At 44.5% G+C, this 20,535-nt stretch overlaps 1 protein-coding gene across 14 annotated transcripts in view; it reads right to left on the bottom strand.

Annotated features, from left to right (window-relative positions):
- The window catches only part of mtmr4 (myotubularin related protein 4), a 199,489-nt gene that overhangs the window by 35,064 nt on the left and 143,890 nt on the right, over positions 1 to 20,535 (bottom strand). For all 14 annotated transcript variants that reach the window (XR_005944217.1, XM_041197614.1, XM_041197617.1 and 11 more), the window contains 4 exons: positions 18,702 to 18,886; positions 14,612 to 14,740; positions 12,096 to 12,207; positions 9,866 to 10,061 (listed from right to left, as the gene is read on the bottom strand). Coding sequence is in view for 13 of the 14 variants with exons in the window: in XM_041197614.1 (XP_041053548.1) it covers positions 9,866 to 10,061; positions 12,096 to 12,207; positions 14,612 to 14,740; positions 18,702 to 18,886 (622 nt within the window). In the remaining variant the exon portion in view is untranslated. The remainder of the gene's footprint in view (positions 1 to 9,865; positions 10,062 to 12,095; positions 12,208 to 14,611; positions 14,741 to 18,701; positions 18,887 to 20,535) is intronic.

Here is a 20,535-nt window from a genome sequence, read left to right as displayed (position 1 = left end):
ACCTGCTTTTTCTGTTCCAGATGCTGGTGGATCCATTTATTTCTAAAGTTTTAGATTAACAGTATTTTCATTTTCTATTATCTCTGCTTAGACTCAATGATGGATTAATCTTCTGATGATCACATTCCCATGAAGAAACACATTGAACTTTAAGAGATCAACTTTCCCCCAGTTTACTATAGCTTGATGACAAATGTTTTATTTTTATATTACTTTTGTTCTATATTGATAATCCAGAAATCTATCTCAGTCACTCTGAATAAATGGCACTACTTCAAAATGAATATCTGGGTGGGTGACGATAACAGCTTTACTGTGATGAAGATTACTCCAGTTGCAACATTGCCCATAATTACAATAGCTGCATGCTTATGTTCAATTCCAACCCACAGCTGGGATGAAAGCCTCCAGTCTGTTGGATGTAGGGTTCCTTTGTGAAACGAATTTTGCCAATTACAATCCAATTGAGGGTGCTCAGACCCAAAGGACAAAACTGCTAACAGCACTACTTGGCAATTTCAGAGGCCATAGGTTGGCTGGTGTGAATGGGGAATATCACAGAGGCACATTAAGGTATATTATGGAGTACCCTTGAAGAACCCAAAGTTCACAAAAAAAAGCATAACAGATGAGAATGATTTTATGGGATGAATTCTATGATTGGCCTTGATCAGTTTTGCTATTTTCAGTTGACTTCAGTTTCTATGCAAGTGTGAAACTCATCAGTTAGCTCATGTTCCCAGCTCCCAAACGGAGCATCTGACAAAGAGGCTCAAGCATTAGCAATGATTTAAACTTGCCAGAATTAACAAACAGGAGTGTCCTATTTAAGGGCTGAGAATCAGTAAAATGCATCATATGTCAGTTGGACAATTCCAAGGCAAAGTTCCCACTCCCTCTGCTGATGAATCAGCACTCCTCCATATTGAATGACACTTGGAAGAAGCACCAAGTCTGGCAAGTTCACAGAATGTACCCTGGGTGGGAGATTTCAATGTCCATCACCAAGAGTGGCTGGATAGCACCACGACTGACCGCAACCCGATTGACGTAGCTGCTAGACAGGGTATGCAGCAGGTGGCAAGAGAACCAACAAGAGGGAAAAACCTGCTCAAGAACACAAGAAATAGGAGCAGGGTTAGACCATATGGCCTGTTGAGCCTATTCCTCCGTTTAATAAAGGCTGATCTTGGGCTTCACCTCCATTTTCCTGCCCTCTCCCCATCTCCCTTAATTCCGAGACACCAAAAACCTGTCTATTCCAACCTTAAATGTATTCAATGATGGAGCATCCACAGCCCTTGAGAGTAGAGAATTCCAAAGATCCACAACTCTTCAGGTAAAGTAATTTCTCCTCATCTCAGTCCTAAATGATTTTCCCTTTTCTTGAGAACCTGCCCCATGTTTTAGACTCCCCACCTGGCAAAAACAATCTCTCAGCATCTACCCTATCAAGCCCACTCAGAATTTTGTAAATTTCAATGAGATCACCTCTCATTCTTCTAAACTTCAGAGAATATAAGCCCAAATTACTTAGCCTCTTTTCATAGGAAAACCCCCTCATCCCAGGGACCAAACTAGTGAACCTTCGCTGTACCACCTCCAATGCTAGTATATCCTTACTTAAATGTGGAGACCAAAACTGCATACAGTATTCCAGATGTAGTCTCACCAAAACCTTGTGCAAGACTTTATTCTTGTACTCCAATCCCCTTGGAATAAAGGCCAACATGCCATTCGCCCAATTGCTTGCTGCAGCTACATGCTAACTTTCTGCATTTCTTGTGCAAGCACACCTAAGTCTCTTTGATCATCAACATTTACAAGTTTCACGCCTTCTAAAAAATTTTCTGCTTTTCTATTTCTTACGATCAAAATGAATAACCTCACACTTCCCTACATTATATCCATCTGCCATCTTGAAGCCCACTAACTTAACGTGTCTACAGCACTTGGTAGCCTCTCTCTGTCCTCCCCACAGCTTACCTTCCTGCCTAGCTTGGTATCATTAGCAAACTACTCTCCGTCTCTTCTCCTAAGTCATTAATATAGATTGTAAATAGTTGAGGCCCCAGCACTGATCCTTGTGGCATTCCATTAATCACTGCCTGCCAACTTGAAAAACCCCTGTTTATGTCCACTCTTTGCTATCTATCCGTTAACCAATTCTTTATCCATGCTAAAATACTACACCGAACTCCATGAGCAGGATTTTAGTCCAGAAGGCGCATGCCTGACCCAGTCAGGCGTAAAATAGCGCGTGATGATGTCGGGTGAGCGTCCCTATATCATCGTGCACTCACGCAATATTTCAGTCGGGAGACATGCGTGAGAGTCGGCAGTGTGCCGCAATTAAGATGTCTATTAAGGCCCTTAATTAATTAAGTTCTCCTATTTTTCACTGTCCGTCCAACCTTACGGTTGGCAGGCGGTCAAATCAGCCAAGCGCTCTTTGCATTTTTTAGGAAAACTCATCCATGGGCAAGATGAGGTTTCTAATAGTAATTTTAAAAAGTAAAGACTTTTAACCATCATTTTTACTATGTCCCTGTTCATTTGATTGAGTCACATGTGGGGACATGTTATATCATTTTTAAAATCTTTATTTTGGAATCCACAATTCTTCAGCTTCCTGAGGCAGCTCTGTGCCCTCAGGGAGCTTTCAGTGCCTGCTCCCCCATGCATGCGCAGACTTTTGCACTTGCCCTCCTCCCGTCCCCACCCCGGTAGTGCTGAGCTTCTTGGCGCCTTATACGCTGGCTGACCGTTAATTGGCCAGCATGAAATCGCAGTTAAGGGCCGATTGCATGCAGCGGACCATTTCCCGGCTGCTCCCAGGTCCATCCGCTGCACTTGCCTGATGACCGGAAAATCCTGCCCCACGAGCCCTCATTTGCCTATCAACCTTTTGTGCGGCACATTATTGATTGCCTTTTGGAAATCCAGGTATGCTACATTACTGGCTCCCCTTTATCAGCCACATTAGTTACATCCTCAAAAGACTCTAATAAATTTGTCAAACAGGATTTCCCCTTAGTAAACCATGTTGACTTACTCTAACCATAGTATGCTTTTCTAAATGCATTAAGACTTCCTTAATAATAGATTCCAGCATTTTCCCAACAATGTTAGGCTAACTGGCCAGCAGTTCATTGTTTTCGCTTTTCTGCCTTTCTTGAAAAGCAGTGTAACATTTGTCAACTTCCAACCTAATGTGACTATCCCAGAGTCTAAGGAATTTTGGAAAATCGCAGCTAGCACATCCGCCATCTCTGCAGCTGGATCTTTTAGAACCCGAGGGTGTAGGCCATCAGGTCCCAGGGGTTTGTTGGATTTTAGACCAAGTTTCACCAATACTTTTTCTCTGCTATTAATTTCCTCACACTATTTAGCCCCTAGGTTACAGTCTATTTCTGGTGCGAAACTTTTGTCTTCTACTGTGAAGATAGACACAAAATATTCATTCAATGCCTCTGCTATTTTCGCATTCTCCATGACAATTTCTCCTGTCTCTTCTAAGGGCCCAACATTTACTTCAGCTAATCCCTTCCTCTTTACATACTTATAAAAGCTCTTACAATCTGTTTTAATATTCCTGACTTGTTTACTCTCATATTCTATTTTTTCCATTTTTATCAACTTTTTGGTGGCCCTCTGCTGATTTCTAAAACACTCCCAATCCTCAGAGTTGCTACAGTTTTTTGTGACATTGTTAGCCTTTTTTTTAAACTAATACTATCCTTAACTTCCTGAGCCATGGATGGGTCTTTCTCACTGAGATTGCGTTTTTCAATTAAATGTATTTTTGTTGAAAATTTTGAATCATTCCTTAAAATATTTCCCCCTGTTCATTTACCTCTATTCGTGTTAGTCTGTTTACCCAATTAACCTTAGCCAGTTCTTCCCTCATACCATGTAATTGGCTTTAAGTTTAAGGTTCTTGTTTGTGATTGGAGCATGTCACTTACAAACTTAAAATAGAATCCAATGGTATTATGATCACTATTTCCCTGAGGATCTTTTACCACAACATTACTAATTAACCCTGCTTCAAAGTTGTTTCCACAACATTTTGCTCCAAGAAACTGTCACAATAACATTTTACAAACTCATCTCCTGGACCACTCTTGCCAGCTTGATTGTCTTAGGCTATATGAAGATTAAAGTACCCCACAACTATTACAACTAGGACCAGGGGGCATAATCTCAGAGTAAGAGGTCGTTAAGACAGAGAAGAGGAGGAATTTATTCTCTCAGGGTAGTCAATCTGTGGAATTCTTTACCGCAGAGGGCTGTAGAGGCTGCGTCGTTAAGTATATTCAAGGCTGACATAGACAGATTTTTAGTCGGTAGAGGAATCAAGGATTATGGGGAAAAGGCAGGAAAGTGGAGCTGAGGATTATCAGATCAGTCACAATCTCATTGAATGGCGGAGCAGACTTGATGGGCCAAATGGCCTACTTCTGCTCCTACGTCTTATGGTCTTACATTGTCTTTGTTACAAGCTCCAATAATTTGTTTAATGCCCTACCCAACAATCTACGTACTGTTAAGGGGCCTATAAACTACTCCCACTAGTGTTTTCTGACTCTTGCTATTCCTAATTTGTACCCATGCTGATTCTACTTCATGATCTTGAGGCCAGATCCTTTCTCATTTATGTCCTAATGTCATCTTTTACTCTCAGGGCTACCCCTCCATCTTTGCCATGTTGTCTGTCTTTCCTTAATATTGTGTACCCTGTAATATTTATTTCCAACCTTTGTAACCACATCTCTATCATGGTGATTAAATCCAAATCATTTATCTCTACTTGTGCCACTAGTTCATCTATCTTATTGTGAATGCTTCATGTATTCAAATAAAGAACCTTTAGTTTCAATCTTTTACTTCTCTTCTCTGCAATGCTCTTATTCACTAGCATGCACTTTTTGTTAAACTCTCCGTTCCTACCTGGCCCACTCTGCTTGTCTTTACCCACATTGCTATACAGTTCTGATGCTTCGACCTTTCTCTTTGGATTTCTAAATCTCCCTTCACTAAAGCCTTCCCTCAACTCTCAGATTAAAGCCATGTCTGTAGACACAGTTCTATGACTGGCCAGGACACTGGTCCCAGCCTAGTTCCAGTGGCGCCCATCCCAACTGAACAGCTCACTCTTCCCTGTATATGAGTGCCAGTGCCCCATTAATCGAAACCTCTTCTTCCCACACTACTCTGAGTCAAGGGTTTAAATCTCTGATCTGCTTGACCCTATTCCAATTTGCATATGGTTCAGGTAATAATCCAGAGACGATTACCTTTGATGCTCACCTAGCATCATTCCTGGTTCTATGTTGTTGGGGTTTTTTTATTCATTCACGGGATGTGGGCTTTGCTGGCTGGACCAGCATTTATTGCTCATCCCTAGTTGCCCTTGAGATGGTGGTGGTGAGATGCCTTCTTGAATCGCTGCTGTCCATATGGTGTAGGTACATCCACAGTGCTGTTAGGGAGTTCCAAGATTTTGACCCAGCGACAGTGAAGGAACGGCGATATATTTCCAAGTCAGGATGGTAAGTGACTTGAAGGGGAACTTCCAGGTGGTGGTTTCTCATCGATCTGCTGCCCTTGTCCTTCTCTACAGTAGTGGTCATGGGTTTGGAAGGTGCTATCTAAGGAACCCTATGAATTGCTGCACTGCATCTTATAGATGGTAGACATTACGGCTGCAGTGCATTGGTGGTGGAGAGAGTGAATGTTTGTAGATGTGGTGCTAATCAAGAAGGCTTTGTCCTGGATGGTGTCAAGCTTCTTGAGTGTTGTGGGAGCTGCACTCATCCAGGCAAGTGGGGAGTATTCCATCACACTCGTGACTTGTGCCTTGTAGATGACGGACAGGCTTTGGAGAGTCAGGAGGTGAGTTACTCGTCGCAAGATTCCTAGCCTCTGTCCTGTTCTTGGAGCCACAGTGTTTACATGGCTAGTCCAGTTCACTTTCTGATCAATGGTAACTCAAAATATTAACTGTTTCTCTCTCCACAGATGCTGTAAGACCTGGAGTTTTTCCAGCATTTTCTGTTTTTATCTCAGGTAACCCCAGGGTGTTGATAATGCGGGATACAGTACAGTAATGCCATTGAACCTCAAGGGGCGATGATTAGATTCTCTCTTGCTGGAGATGGTCATTGCCTGGCACTTGTGTGGCGCAAATGTTATTTGCCACTTGTCAGCCTAAGCCTGGATATTGTCGAAATGTAGCAAGACCTGGACATGGACTGCTTCAGTATCTGAGGAGTCGCGAATGGTGCTGAACATTATGCAATCATGTGCAATCATCAGCAAACATTCCCACTTCTGACCTTATGATGGAAAGAAGGTCATTGATGAAGCAACTGAAGATTGTTGGGCTGAGGACACTACCCTGAGCAACTCCTGCAGTGATATCCTGGAGCTCAGATGACTGACCTCCAACAAATACAACCATCTTCCTTTCTGCTAGGTATGACTCCAACAAGTGCAGAGTTTTCCCCGATTCCCATTGACTCCAGTTTTGCTAGGGCTCCTTGAAGGCACACTCAGTCAAACTGATGTCAAGGGCAGTCACTCTCATCTCACCTCGGGAGCTCAGCTTTTTTGTTCATGTTTGAACCAAAGCTGTAATGAGGTCAGGAGCTGAGTGGCCCTGGCAGAACCCAAACTGAGCGTCAGTGAGCAGGTTATTGCTAATCAAATGTCGCTTGATAGCACTGTTGATGACCCCTTCCATTACTTTACTGATGATCGAGAGTAGACTGATGGGGCAGTAATTGGCCGGGTTGGATTTGTCCTGCTTTTTGTGTACAGGAAATACCTGGGCAATTTTCCACGTAGCCGGGTAGATGCCAGTGTGGTAGGTGTACTGGAACAACTTAGCTAGGGGTCTGGCAAATTCTGGAGCACAAGTCTTCAGTACTATTGCCAGAATATTGTCAGGACTCATAGCCTTTGCAGTACCCAGTGCCTTCAGCTGCTTCTTGATATCACGTGGAGTGAACTGAATGGCTGAAGACTGGCGTCTGTGAATCTGGGGGCCTCCGGAGGAGGCTGAGATGAATCATCCACTTGACACTTCTGGCTGAAGATTGTAGCAAATGCTTCAGCCTTATCTTTTGCTCTGATGTGCTGGGCTCTCCTTTCATTGAGGATGAGGATATTTGTGGAGACTCCTCCTCCAATGTGCTGTTTAATTGTCCACCACCATTTACGACTGCATTTGGCAGGACTGCAGAACTTAGATCTGATCCGTTGGTTGTGGGGTCGCTTAGCCCTGTTTATCACTTGATGCTTATGCTATCTGGCACATAAGTAGTCCTATGTTACAGCTTCAACAGGTTGAGATCTCATTTTTAGGTAAGCCTGGTGCTGCTCCTGGCATGCTGTCCTTCACTGATCCCCTGAATTGATTGTAATGGTAGAGTGGGGCATATACTGGGCCATGAGATTATAGATTGTGTTCAAGTACAATTCTGCTGCTGCTGATGGCCCACAGCACCTCGTGGATGCCCAGTATTGAGTTGCTAGATCTGTTCGAAATTTATCCCATTTAGCACTGTGGTAGTGCCACACAACACGATGGAGGTATCCTCAATGTGAAGGTGGGACTTGGTCTGCACGACTGTGCGGTGGTCACTCCTACCGATACAGTCATGGACAGATGCATCTGCGGCAGGCAGGATGCTGAGGAGGAGGTCAAGTATGTTTCTCCCTCTTGTTTCCCTCACTACCTGCCGCAGACCCAGTTTAGCAGCTATGCCCTTTAGGACTTGGCCAGCTCGGTCAGCAGTGGTGCTACCGAGTTGCTCTCGGTGATGGACATTGAAGTCCCCCACACAGAGTACATTCTGCGCCCTTGTCACCCTCAGTGCTTCCTCCAAGTGGTGTTCAACATAGAGGAGCACTGATTCATCAGCTGAGGGATGGCAGTACGTGGTGGTCAGCAGGAGGTTTCCTTGCCCATGTTTGACCTGATGCCATGAGACTTCTTGATCATCAGAAATGTGACAGAAGGGGTCATCAACAGTGCTACAAAGTGGCACTTAGAAATAACCTGCTTGTTTACGGTCAGTTCGGATCCCACCAGGTCCACTCAGCTCCTGACCTCATTACAGCCTTGGTCCAAACATGGACAAATCTGCTAAATTCCAGCTGCATTTGACCGAGTGTGGCATTAAGGAGCCCTAGCAAAACCAGAGTCAATGGGAATCAGGGGAAAAGCTCTCCACTGATTGGAGTCATACCTAGCACAAACTGAGACAGTTTTGTTTGTTGGAGGTTAATCATCTCACTCCCAGGCCATCACTGCAGGAGTTCCTCAGGGTAGTATCCTAGGCCTAACCATCTTCAGCTGATTCATCAATAACCTTCTTCCCCAACATAAGGACACAAGTGGGGATGTTAGCTGATGACTACACAATGTTCAGCACCAATTGTGACTCCTCAGATACTGAAGCAGTCAGCGTCCAAATGCAGCAAAACCTGGACAACATTCAGGTCTGGGCTGTTAAGTGGCAAGTTACATTTTTGCCACACCAATTCCAGGCAATGACCATCTCCAACAAGAGCGAATCCAACCATATCACCCCCCCAGGCAATGACCACCTCCAACAAGAGCAAATCCAACCATCTCCCACTTGACATTCAATGGCATTACCATCACTCAATCCCCTACTATAAACATCTTGGGGGGCAGTTACCATTGATCAGAAATTGAATTGGGCCATCCGTATAAATACTTTGGCTACAAGAGCTGGTCAGAGGCTGGGAATTCTGTGGTGAGTAACTCACCTCCTGACTCCCCAAAGCCTGTCCACCATCTACAAGGCACACAGTCGGGAGTGTGATGGACTACTCTCAATTTGCCTGGATGAATGTAGCTCCAACAACATTTAAGGAGCTGGATACCCTTCAGGACAAAGCAGCCACTTGACTGGCACCCCATCGACCACATTTAGCATTTACTCCCTTCACCCCGACCCACATCAGCAGCAGTGTACACAATCAGCTCCTTCAACAAGAACCTTCCAAACCTGCATCCTCTACCACCTAGAAGGACAAGGGTGGCAGATGCATGGGACCACCAGCACCTGCAAGTTCCCCTCCAAGCCACACACCATCCTGACTTGGAAATATATCACCATTCGTTCACTGTCGCTGGGACAAAATCTTGGAACTCCCTTCCTAACAGCACTGTGTGTGTGTGTAACTACACCACATGGACTGCAGGAGTTCAAGAAGGTGGCTCACGACCACCTGCTCAAGGGCGACGGGCAACAAATACTGGCCTAGCAGTGATGCTCACATCCCGTGAAAGAATTTTAAAAATTATTTATGGCTTCAATTCCTGTGCACCTTTCCCATCTGCCTGTGGGTCAACTTTGGATCCCAGTTTCAGATTAAATTGATCCTGGTTTCATTCCAGCTTTTGGACTTTTTGTGTGATCTGCTTTAGAATTCTGAGGAAATTATCAACCAAGAACCAAGTGCTGAAGTCCAGTTTCCCAGTTATTGCTCACACACAAATTATTAAAGGGAAAAGAAGTACTGTTCATTTCAGTTGTTTAGTATGTGGTCCTCCTTTGCATATTGTGCAATTTTCTTTGTTCAGTTGAAGTTAGGGAAATTCCAGGAATGATCCTAACAACACTGCCTTTCACTTCCAAGAGCTGTATCTTGTTCTTGGTCATAGGGAAAAAAAAAACTTCTCCAATAGGCATCAAATATTTTATCTGAACATGTTTGGATTATCTCAAGCCAGCTTAGAATGGTTTTTAATCATAGCACAAAACATGTAGTAACTTGCACCATAAACTGATTGACATAGGTAAAATATAAGGTTTAACCATACCTCAATCGTCCTATAATAAGGGTCTAGTAAAATCTTGGCCAGCGCAACTATCTGTGGAGTGCGATCCCAGCCGTCAGAGCAGTGTACAAGGACTGGCCTCCCTTCCCTGTCCACCACATTTGCAACCAGCATAGCTGCCTTCAACATCACAGATAAGTGTTGTAACCACTTGGTGTTCTCCAGGGCTGAAAGCCAACTGTCAACAAAATACAAGGCAACACACCCAGTGATTAAGTGCAAATAAAAATGGGTCAACATAAAACGCAGACAGACAGGCAGGCGCACGCACGCACACAGACAGACAGCCAGCCAGGCGCACGCACGCACACAGACGGCCAGCCAGGCGCACGCACGCACACAGACAGCCAGCCAGCCAGGCGCACGCACGCACACAGACAGCCAGCCAGCCAGGCGCACGCACGCACACAGACAGCCAGCCAGCCAGGCGCACGCACGCACACAGACAGACAGACAGCCAGGCGCACGCACGCACACAGACAGACAGACAGCCAGGCGCACGCACGCACACAGAGACAGCCAGGCGCACGCACGCACACAGACAGACAGACAGACAGCCAGGCGCATGCACGCACACAGACAGACAGACAGACATCCAGGCGCACGCACGCACACAGACAGACAGCCAGCCAGGCGCACGCAAGCACACAGACAGCCAGCCAGCCAGGCGCACGCACGCACACAGACAGCCAGCCAGCCAGGCGCACGCACGCACACAGACAGACAGACAGCCAGGCGCACGCACGCACACAGACAGACAGACAGCCAGGCGCACGCACGCACACAGACAGACAGACAGCCAGGCGCACGCACGCACACAGAGACAGCCAGGCGCACGCACGCACACAGACAGACAGACAGGCGCATGCACGCACAGACAGACAAGTGCACGTACACACGCACACACAGACAGGCAGGCGCAAGCACGTACGCACACACACACAGACAGGCAGGCAGGCGCGCGCGCGCACAGACAGGCAGGCGCGCGCGCGCACAGACAGGCAGGCGCGCGCGCGCACAGGCAGGCAGGCGCGCGCGCACAGGCAGGCAGGCGCGCGCGCACAGGCAGGCAGGCGCGCGCGCACAGGCAGGCAGGCGCGCGCGCACAGGCAGGCAGGCGCGCGCGCACAGACAGGCAGGCGCGCGCGCACAGACAGGCAGGCGCGCGCGCACAGACAGGCAGGCGCGCGCGCACACACATACACAGGCAGGCGCGCGCGCACACACATACACATGTAGGCGCGCGCGCACACACATACACAGGCAGGCGCACGCACACATACACAGGCAGGCGCGCGCGCACACACATACACAGGCAGGCGCGCACACACACACATACGCAGGCAGGCGCGCGCGCACACATATGCAGGCAGGCGCGCGCACACACACATACATAGACAGACAGGCAGGCACACACAGACAGACAGGCAGGCAGGCACACACACAGACAGACAGGCAGGCACACACACAGACAGACAGGCAGGCACACACACAGACAGACAGGCAGGCACACACACAGACAGACAGGCAGGCACACACACAGACAGACAGGCAGGTACACACACACAGACAGACAGGCAGGCACACACACAGACAGACAGGCAGGCACACACACAGACAGACAGGCAGGCACACCCAGACACAGTAAACAGTATCCAATGCACACAACACAGGAAATTGGTGTGCCCACCACAAGCAATAAACAGTGAACTGACGTGTGTAATGCAAGCAACACAAATGTGAACTGGTGTCGCATCTACTACTGCACACACACAACTAGTGAGCGCTGTACACAACATGCACGCACATTCACACACGACACAAACTTCTGCACAAAACGGATACATCCATTTGCAACTCCCTACAAACCAGTCTCATTAAATTGCCTTCAACTGCCTCGGCCCCACACTCTGGAATTTCTTCCCCCTGCTCTTTCTCATCCTTTAAAACTTGTCTTTAACCAAACTTTTCATCTCTTTTTCTTTGGTTTAGTATTCAATATTTCCTTCTCTCCCTGTGGGATATTTTTGCTCTATTGAAAGGTGCTATATAATTGCTAACTTTTGTTGTGTACATACACAATTCAGCCAGTATATGATTTGTACAATTGCACACACATTGGTTAAAGACTGATAAACACAGCAACTAGTGAGACAGGTGGAAATTTAACTACCTTTGAAACAGCTTACAACATTAGAAGAATGGCACTTACTTTCCAGGGTCTGGCATCTGACTGCAGACTGCTCGGAGTGAATGGAAGCTGTTCCTGATTGAATGGATATTTGCCATTCCCATAAACATCACTTCACAGTTTGGATAATACTCTGCAATAAACAAAGAATCAGCAAATCAGGGTGGAGAAGGCAGCAGTACCTGAGGTGCTATCTAGGATTCAGTGAACTTTTACTGCTGCCTGCAATGGATATTACAGCATCGATCATATCTAGGTCTACAGAAAAGATGTCCAGCTAGGCCCTGATACTTCAACAGATAATTGAGTCATATAGACAATGGAACCATTCGACCTATAAAGTTCATTCTTTCTCAAAAGCCTAGTCCCCACTATTGCAGCATCCAACTGCTGTTTGAATGTTTCCTCTACTCTACAGAGGTGCCCATTCTATGTGCTGTGTGTGAAAAAATTGTACCTGATATCAATTCTGGACATGCCTTTAACTAACTTGTAATGTTAAACACTCACCAGGAAGTTAGCATCTGGTTCGAGTTTGTCACAACTTCAGACAAGCAAAATAATCATTAATCTCTTTCACAATATCACAGATGAGAAAGCCATATGGTCCATCATAATTCATGCAACCAGATTGACCCTATAGACTCTCCACTGTAGCATTCAATTGATTATTGAATGATCCCAGCTATTTTGCTACCAATACTCGATCATTCTTTGTGCGAAGAAAACTTTTTGATATTAGCCTTAATTCTTTTTGAACTGGTTTAAGCTTATGATCTGCCACCCTACTCTTATCAGTTCAAGTGATTTTAGTGGACAAGGGGTGCTGCAATGTTACTCATGGGTATCAATGCACCAAATTTTACAATTGTGCCAAACAAACAAAAATAATGCATTTTAAAATATTACAATTTTTCAAATTTCATACCTACCCACTTTTCTCAAACCGTATTAAAATCACAAATCTAATATATATAAAAGCTATATACGCTAACCTGTATCTTCCAAAAAATCCAGATTCTCATTTATGGCACTCTAGGAATTAAAAATTATACATTCAAGCTGATACTTTGTCTTACAAGACATGCTTAAACTCATCAATATTAAACTAAATAATATAATTAAATGTATATTTAAAGAAGTCATATACTTAGTACATTCTAACAAATGCAAGACACAGGATATAGGTTTCAGGTATTCTTTTCAGGCCCTATTTTTCAAACAACGATCCCAGAAGCCTGTCCTATGTACAGCAGGATCTTATGGGGCCCTCTAACTTCTGTCTGTCTGGCCTCTGTATTGTTGGCTAACCAGCATGTATTTTCCACTGCTATATATTATCAAAACATGTTTTCTGCATGTCAGCTACCCTCTTGAGTAGCTTACATGGTATTTAGAAGAGGAGTACTGAGAGCATGTAAATATTTTTGGGGATTGTTTCAGTTTAAAACCACACTGGTAGCTGAATAGTTGAAAGCCATGGAAGCTGCATGTGCATGATGCTGATTTATGGTGCACCTACGAAAGGGACTCTCAACCTCAACTATTGTCAGCTGTAGCTCGAGGACTTGGAGCTGTCATCTACTAATCTGCTATCAAGACTCTGAAAGGTACTCAGAAGGACCCATTGTTGCTTGCATCATTGTGTCTCCCTGAAGATGGATGAACAGGTTGGTCAGAATACTTCTCTCTGTAATATGACTGATGTACCATAAACTCTTCCCCAATGCTATTCGGAGAGTTACAACCTGACACTGCTTGCTCTGGCCTATTACCCTTTCTGTATACAGGGAATCCTCACTTAAAGTTGTGGTTGCATTCCTGGAAATCATGACTAAGTGAATCATAGGTTCCCACAGGAATCGAGGTTAAAGCCAGTTCCTTCGAACATTTCTTGCTCGGAGAAAAACAATGTACAAGTTCAAATACTGTACCATAAATGTTCTGCACTGTGCACTCTTAGCTGAATTAACTTGCAAAACAAAATACATCACTTGAAATATAACACACAAAACAATATTTTAAAAAGTACACTTACCTACAGTACTTTTAGATTGACCAGAGTCCATCTACCGGAAGACGGTAGTCAGTACAGGTCACAGATGAAGTCCCAAGAGTATCTGCACTAACCAACCTCTGCCACTAGATGGAGCACAGGACTTCAGTGCAAGTTCAGAACGGGAGCCAGCCAGAGAGGAACAACTGACGAATAGACACTGGGGACTACAGTAAAAGGCAAGGGCGGGAGGGAAGGGATGAATGAGGGTGGGAGCAGAAGCAATGAAGGAAAAGTCGTGTGAGCAGGCATGCCACAGAAGAGGATGTGTGTGGCAAGCGACATTAAGGTGAAACAATGTTAAGTGAATTGATGTTAATTAAGCAGGGACTTACTGTACATAGGCAAACAAAAACTTTCCTTCCATAATCTATTGTATCAGTATCGACTGACAGGCCAGGGGATGAGAAAACTCAGTCTTGAGATGCAATTCTACCTATCAGGTTCAGGAGCACATGCTGTGCCAGTGCGTAATGCATACCTTCACACTCACAACCTCCGCCTTTCGCTCGGTTGGCTACAGCTGCAGTGTATGATCTTGCATCCAAAATAAGCAACTTCTGTGGTGTCCCTCCACCCTCTGCCACAGATCCTGAGGTTATGGATGAGTCTAGAACAAGATTGTTACATATTAGCTCCCAACTATTGTGGTGAGCAGCTTGATCTTTAACAGATAGTGATATCACAGAATCTCAGTGCAGGAGAGGCCCTTCGGCCCATTGAGTCTGCATCGACCCATGAGAAACACCTAACCTACCTACCTAATTCCATTTACCAGCACTTGGCCCATAGCCTTGAATGTTATGACGTGCCAAGTGCTCACCCAGGTACTTTTTAAAGGATGTGAGGCAACCCGCCTCCACCACCCTCCCCAGGCAGCGCATTCCAGACCATCACCACCCTCTGGGTAAAAAGGTTTTCCCTCACATCCCTGCTAAACCTCCTGTCCCTCACCTTGAACTTATGTCCCCTCGTGAGTGGCCTTTCAACTAAGGGGAACAGCTGCTCCCTATCCACCCTGTCCATGCCCCTCATAATCCTGTACACCTTGATCAGGTCGCCCCTCAGTCTTCTCTGCTCCAACGAAAACAACCCAAGTCTATCCAACCTCTCTTCATAACTTAAATGTTTCATCCCAGTCAACATCCTGGTGAATCTCCTCTGCACCCCCTCCAGTGCAATCACATCCTTCCTATAATGTGGCAACCAGAACTGCACACAGTACTCCAGCTGTGGCCTCACCAAGGTTCTATACAACTTCTACATGACCTCCCTACTTTTGTAATCTATGCCTCGATTGATAAAGGTAAGTGTCCCGTATGCCTTTTCACCACCCCAATAACATGTCCCTCCGTCTTCAGAGATCTATGGACACACATGCCAAGGTCCCTTTGTTCCTCAGAACTTCCTAGTGTCATACCGCTCATTGAATACTTCCTTGTCAAATTACTCCTTCCAAAGTGTATCACCTCACACTTTTCAGGATTAAATTCCATCTGCCACTTATCTGTCCTTTTGATCATCCCATCTATATCTTCCTGTAGCCCAAGACACTCAACCTCACTGTTAACCACCCAGCCAAACTTTGTGTCATCCGCAAACTTACTAATCCTACCCCCCACATAGTCATCTATGTCGTTTATATAAATGACGAATAATAGGGGACCCAGCACAGATCCTTGTGGTACGCCACTGGACACTGGCTTCCAGTCACTAAAGCATCCTTCTGTCATCACCCTCTGTCTCCTACAACTAAGCCAATTTTGAATCCACCTCATTAAATTACCCTGTATCCCATGTGCATTTGCCTTCTTTATAAGTCTCCCATGTGGGACCTGGTCAAAGGTCTTGCTGAAATCCATATAAACTACATCAACTGCACTACCTTCATCTACACACCTGGTCACCTCCTCAAAAAATTCAATCAAATTTGTTAGGCATGACCTCCCTCTGACAAAGCCAGGCTGACTACCCCTGATCAAACCTTGCCTCTCCAAGTAGAGATAGAGTCTCTCCTTCAGAATTTTCTCCAATAGTTTCCCTACCATATAAGGGCATAGACATATAAGGGCATGGCATGAGACTCACTGGCCTGTAGTTCCCTGGCTTATCTCTACAACCCTTCTTAAATAGCGGAACCACATTAGCTGTTCTCCAGTCCTCTGGCATCTCACCCGTGGCTAGAGAGGAATTAAAAATTTGGGTCAGAGCCCCTGCGATCTCCTCCTTTGCCTTCCTCAGCAGTCTGGGACACAAATCATCTGGACCTGGAGATTTGTCCACCTTTAAGCCTGCCAACACCTCCAATACCTTGTCACTCCCTATATCAATTTGCTCAAGAACCTCGCAGTCTCTCTCCCTGAATTCGATACCTTCATCCTCATTCTTTTGGGTGAAGACGGATGTGAAGTAAACGTTCAACACTCTACCGATATCCTCTGGCTCCACCCATAGATTGGTCCCTATGGGCCCTACTCTTTCCTTAGTTATCCTCTTCCCATTGACATACTTATAGAATATCTTGGGATTTTCCCTACTTTTACCAGCCACAGCTTTCTCATATGCCCTCTTTGCTCTCCTAATTGCTTTCTTAAGCTCCACCCTGCACTTTCGGTATTCCACTAATGCCTCCGCTGATTTGTTCCTCTTGTACCTGCTAAAAGCCTCTCTGATATCAGCTTAAGTTTACCAACATTAACCCACAAAAACAATTCCAGTATAAAAAATATACAGATATTTGTGAGGAAAGAATTGTGACAGGCCAGGACGGATACCTACTGTTGTGGTTCTCTACCTCAAATCCTGGCAACATGGTAATTTAAAGATTTTTGGAAGAGAATGTTTCCCTCCCCTTCACCGTAGTGCATCAGGCACACTTGTCCCACTGAAATGATTGAATTCAGAGCAGCACACTGGTCTTCCAAGGTCAAAGACTGAAAGCCAAAAAATAATTTCAGTCACCACAGGGAACTGATCATCATCAATCTTTTGGGAATTAATTGGATTCTTTATTGTAGGGATCTCAAAAGAGAGTCTACTCTCAGCAGGGGTGGGTGCCTCATGATCTGGCTTGATCTAATAGGGTAGCCCATGAATGCCTACAAAGTTGGCTGGAGACATATAAGGGCATGGCATAAGTAGTATAATTCCAACTGATGTGCAATTTCTGGCCGTTTTTAATATGAGGTGCAAACCTGACAGTTCTGGGTTCTGCCCCCATTTGTTGCTTCTTCCAGGACTGTATTAGGCTCCATCTGCAGGTGTGCCTAACCTTTTGCTCTTCACATGATCAAGCTGCCTCCTTTTGTTTCCTCACTCCTATTCACCAGATACAGTTGGCAGTAGGGAGTTAGAAGGAAGGGTCTTGGAGTGCAGGCTTATTCCCAGGCCACTGACTTTTCAGATCTGATCAAGTCGGTGGTAGTTGACTGCTTCAGTTATCCCTTCCTTCCTGCAACAATATATCTATGTTATACTCAATGATGAGCTGGAACATATTCCATACTGTGGGAGACCATGGGCATGAAGCAGTGTCCCATCAGTAAACAGCATTGCTCTATGGTGCATAAAAACTCCAACCCACCTTCTCCATGTCCTTTCTTTGCATTTCTTTCAAATTACATTTTTTAAGATTTTCTATTCCTCTGCACTCAGTTGGTGGAGAGTGAGAAGACATTCTGGGCCTCACCTCTACTGCAACTGTCCATCAAATTTTGAAGCAAACTGCCCTGTTCTGGGCCAACATTTAGAATAATCAGACTTAAAAACCAGTATTGCATGCACGATTACTCATTTTGCAGCCCTAGCCTTGAGTGTGTGAAGTGTGGTGGCCTAGACAAATAGGGAACCCACTTAGTACTAAAAGGGTTAATGGAGAAATTGAATTAAATGCTTAGGCCTAAGAGAAAATACTGCAACCTTGAAGAACAATACCATCTTGTCTGACCGCTGTGGTAGGATGAGCCCTGAGACATTTCTGAGTTGTCCGTTCTCAGGCCGAATGTAATCAAAGTTGTGACAACCAAGTGCGTAGGCACCACATCTGTTGTGGTGGGAATGGAAATTAACTAAAACATGGATTGGTCGGTTAACATACGCAAATAAGCGGATTGAGATGTGCAAAATTTACTGATTGGCTGTAAAATGCTTTTAAGCAAGTGTTTGTGTATTCTGCTTTGAGACAGTACAATAACTCTCGCTGTATTGTTCTCCCTTGTGCACAAGTAATAAATGGGGTTCCTACATATGAAATGATGCCTTGGTGTGATTAATCTCTGACAAAAGGGGTTAAAAAGATCAAGATTCTATTCCTTCTCATTATATAACATCTACCTAAAGATGCACTTATGAACATTGCCAAGAATAAGAATAAGTTTGGCTTTGATACCTCTACAGATCGTCTAGGCTCACATATGCTGAGTTACCACTTGGTGAGATGCTGGAAGGCACTCATGATTTATTCTAGCATGAATTAGTACCCTGAAAAGAGGAAATAAAAAGCACTCTGGATAATAAATAGATCTTGAGTTTCTCAATTAGGTATAACAGATATTTCTGCTCTGCAAGCTCACCAAAGTCTGTGTCCGGCAGATAAGTTCCCTCACTTTTGCTCTTTCCACTCAATTTGGTTCCTCGGTCTAGGATGCAGGCTTTAGCAATGGATGTCACCAGATATTCATCATCTGCATTCCTCCAGCCCCACCAGCTGATTTCTGGCTGGCTGCAGCGTGATATCACAGCACCATTCCGCAGATGTCTAGAGAAAACATAACACTGCTAGTGAGTGCAGACTATTATGACACAGCCGATGGTAAAGGCTGAGTTTTTCAAATCCCAGGGGAAAACTTGAAACAACTGTCATAACCCATTTTTGCAATTTGTATGTTTCAAGATGCAGGCTTTGAATTCAGTAGTAATAAGACCACCGAGTCTCAAAAGGTTTTTTTATGAAACTAAATTAAACATTAATACAAGAAAGATTGTAAACTCATGCATACGTCTACAAATTACTGCTATAACTACAAAAATCCCCTAATTAATCTGACTCTAAGTTACTTTCCCATTAAGGCAACAATAAAACTCAGATTTAACAGATCACTGGCAAAGCACGTCCTGGACAGTCACATTCAGTTTCTTGAGTTTCTTTCAGCTCTGTGGCTTACAGGCTGGAAGTTTCTCATACTTGATGGATCTTAAAATGCCTCTACCTTACACACAATCTCCTTTCTCCTTTATCTTTCTCTTTGAATGTAAATTTTCTATTATATCACTAGGCTTTTAACTTTACCTCTTCTAACAATAACACCTTTTCGTCCCACCAATTTTATTAGCTGGAAAAAATAAACACATTGCTTGGCATCTTCTAGCTAGGTGTAAATTTCATCCGCAGTCTTGAGATTATAAGGACATATAGAGTACTGATATTTCTGCTCATACATCCTAGAGAAGACCCTGGCTTCAGGAGTGCATACTGAATAGCTATGTGCACATGCAGTCCACAATTTTCGGCTCATTGATTTGTACGGAAAATCATGGGCTGAAAATAGAAAATTTCCGCCCAAGTGTTTATACTTCAGAATTACCAGTCTACACACAAACATTTCTTCCACAGCCTTTTGTTTCTTTAAAATATTCTCTCTTGGCTCCTCCCACCACAACCCCCACCCCCGCCACCACTCATTGAATCACCTGCTGTGGCGTTGTTACACAGGTGTCAGTCAGCCTCTAGTATTGTGCTTAAGTGGCCATTCTTACCGAATGAGCATAGATCTGCAATCAAATTCACAAAAAGCGAGCATGTTCAAAGAATACTAGTTGCAGCAGCAGTGATGTACAATAAAAACACCCAAAGCAAGTGTTTTGCTGCTGGTGCACATTACAAAAAATAAATGGTGTTGATTAATCCTTCTGAGTACTTAGTATTCTTCAGAACTAGCACATCTGTCAACAGCCAAAATTATTTTTCTTTACAAAATTCACATGTAGATAGAATACTCAATCACAGGACATCACAGCCAAGCACCACCTACATAAACAGTCACTGGATAACACTCAGCAGCAGAAACCTTGGTTAGTTTTCTCCTCTCTACCTCAATGAGACTGAGATCAAATGAGGTGTAATACTGTGTCAAAAGAGATCAGGATTTATACGCAGTACTAAATTAAACAATGTTTAATTGCCTCAGTTATTTGGAAAGTCTGCTTACATACATGTACCTGCACAGCCCCTACCTCAGCATTCTCTCTCTTCTTCTTTCAGCTTTTTCCATTACACAGGGTTGCCACAATTCAGTTCAATCACCTTTCATATCAACCATAATTTTTTTAGGTGGTTTTACAGCTGATGTTCTTCCTGCCACTAACCCTTCCCATTTAACCAGGCTGTGCATCATCACTGTTACCTGC

Source organism: Carcharodon carcharias, chromosome 10 (assembly GCF_017639515.1).
Source record: "Carcharodon carcharias isolate sCarCar2 chromosome 10, sCarCar2.pri, whole genome shotgun sequence".
In the NCBI taxonomy this organism is placed as follows: domain Eukaryota; kingdom Metazoa; phylum Chordata; class Chondrichthyes; order Lamniformes; family Lamnidae; genus Carcharodon; species Carcharodon carcharias.
The sequence above is the reverse complement of the archived record's forward strand: the minus strand, read 5'-3'. Positions and strand labels throughout refer to the sequence as shown.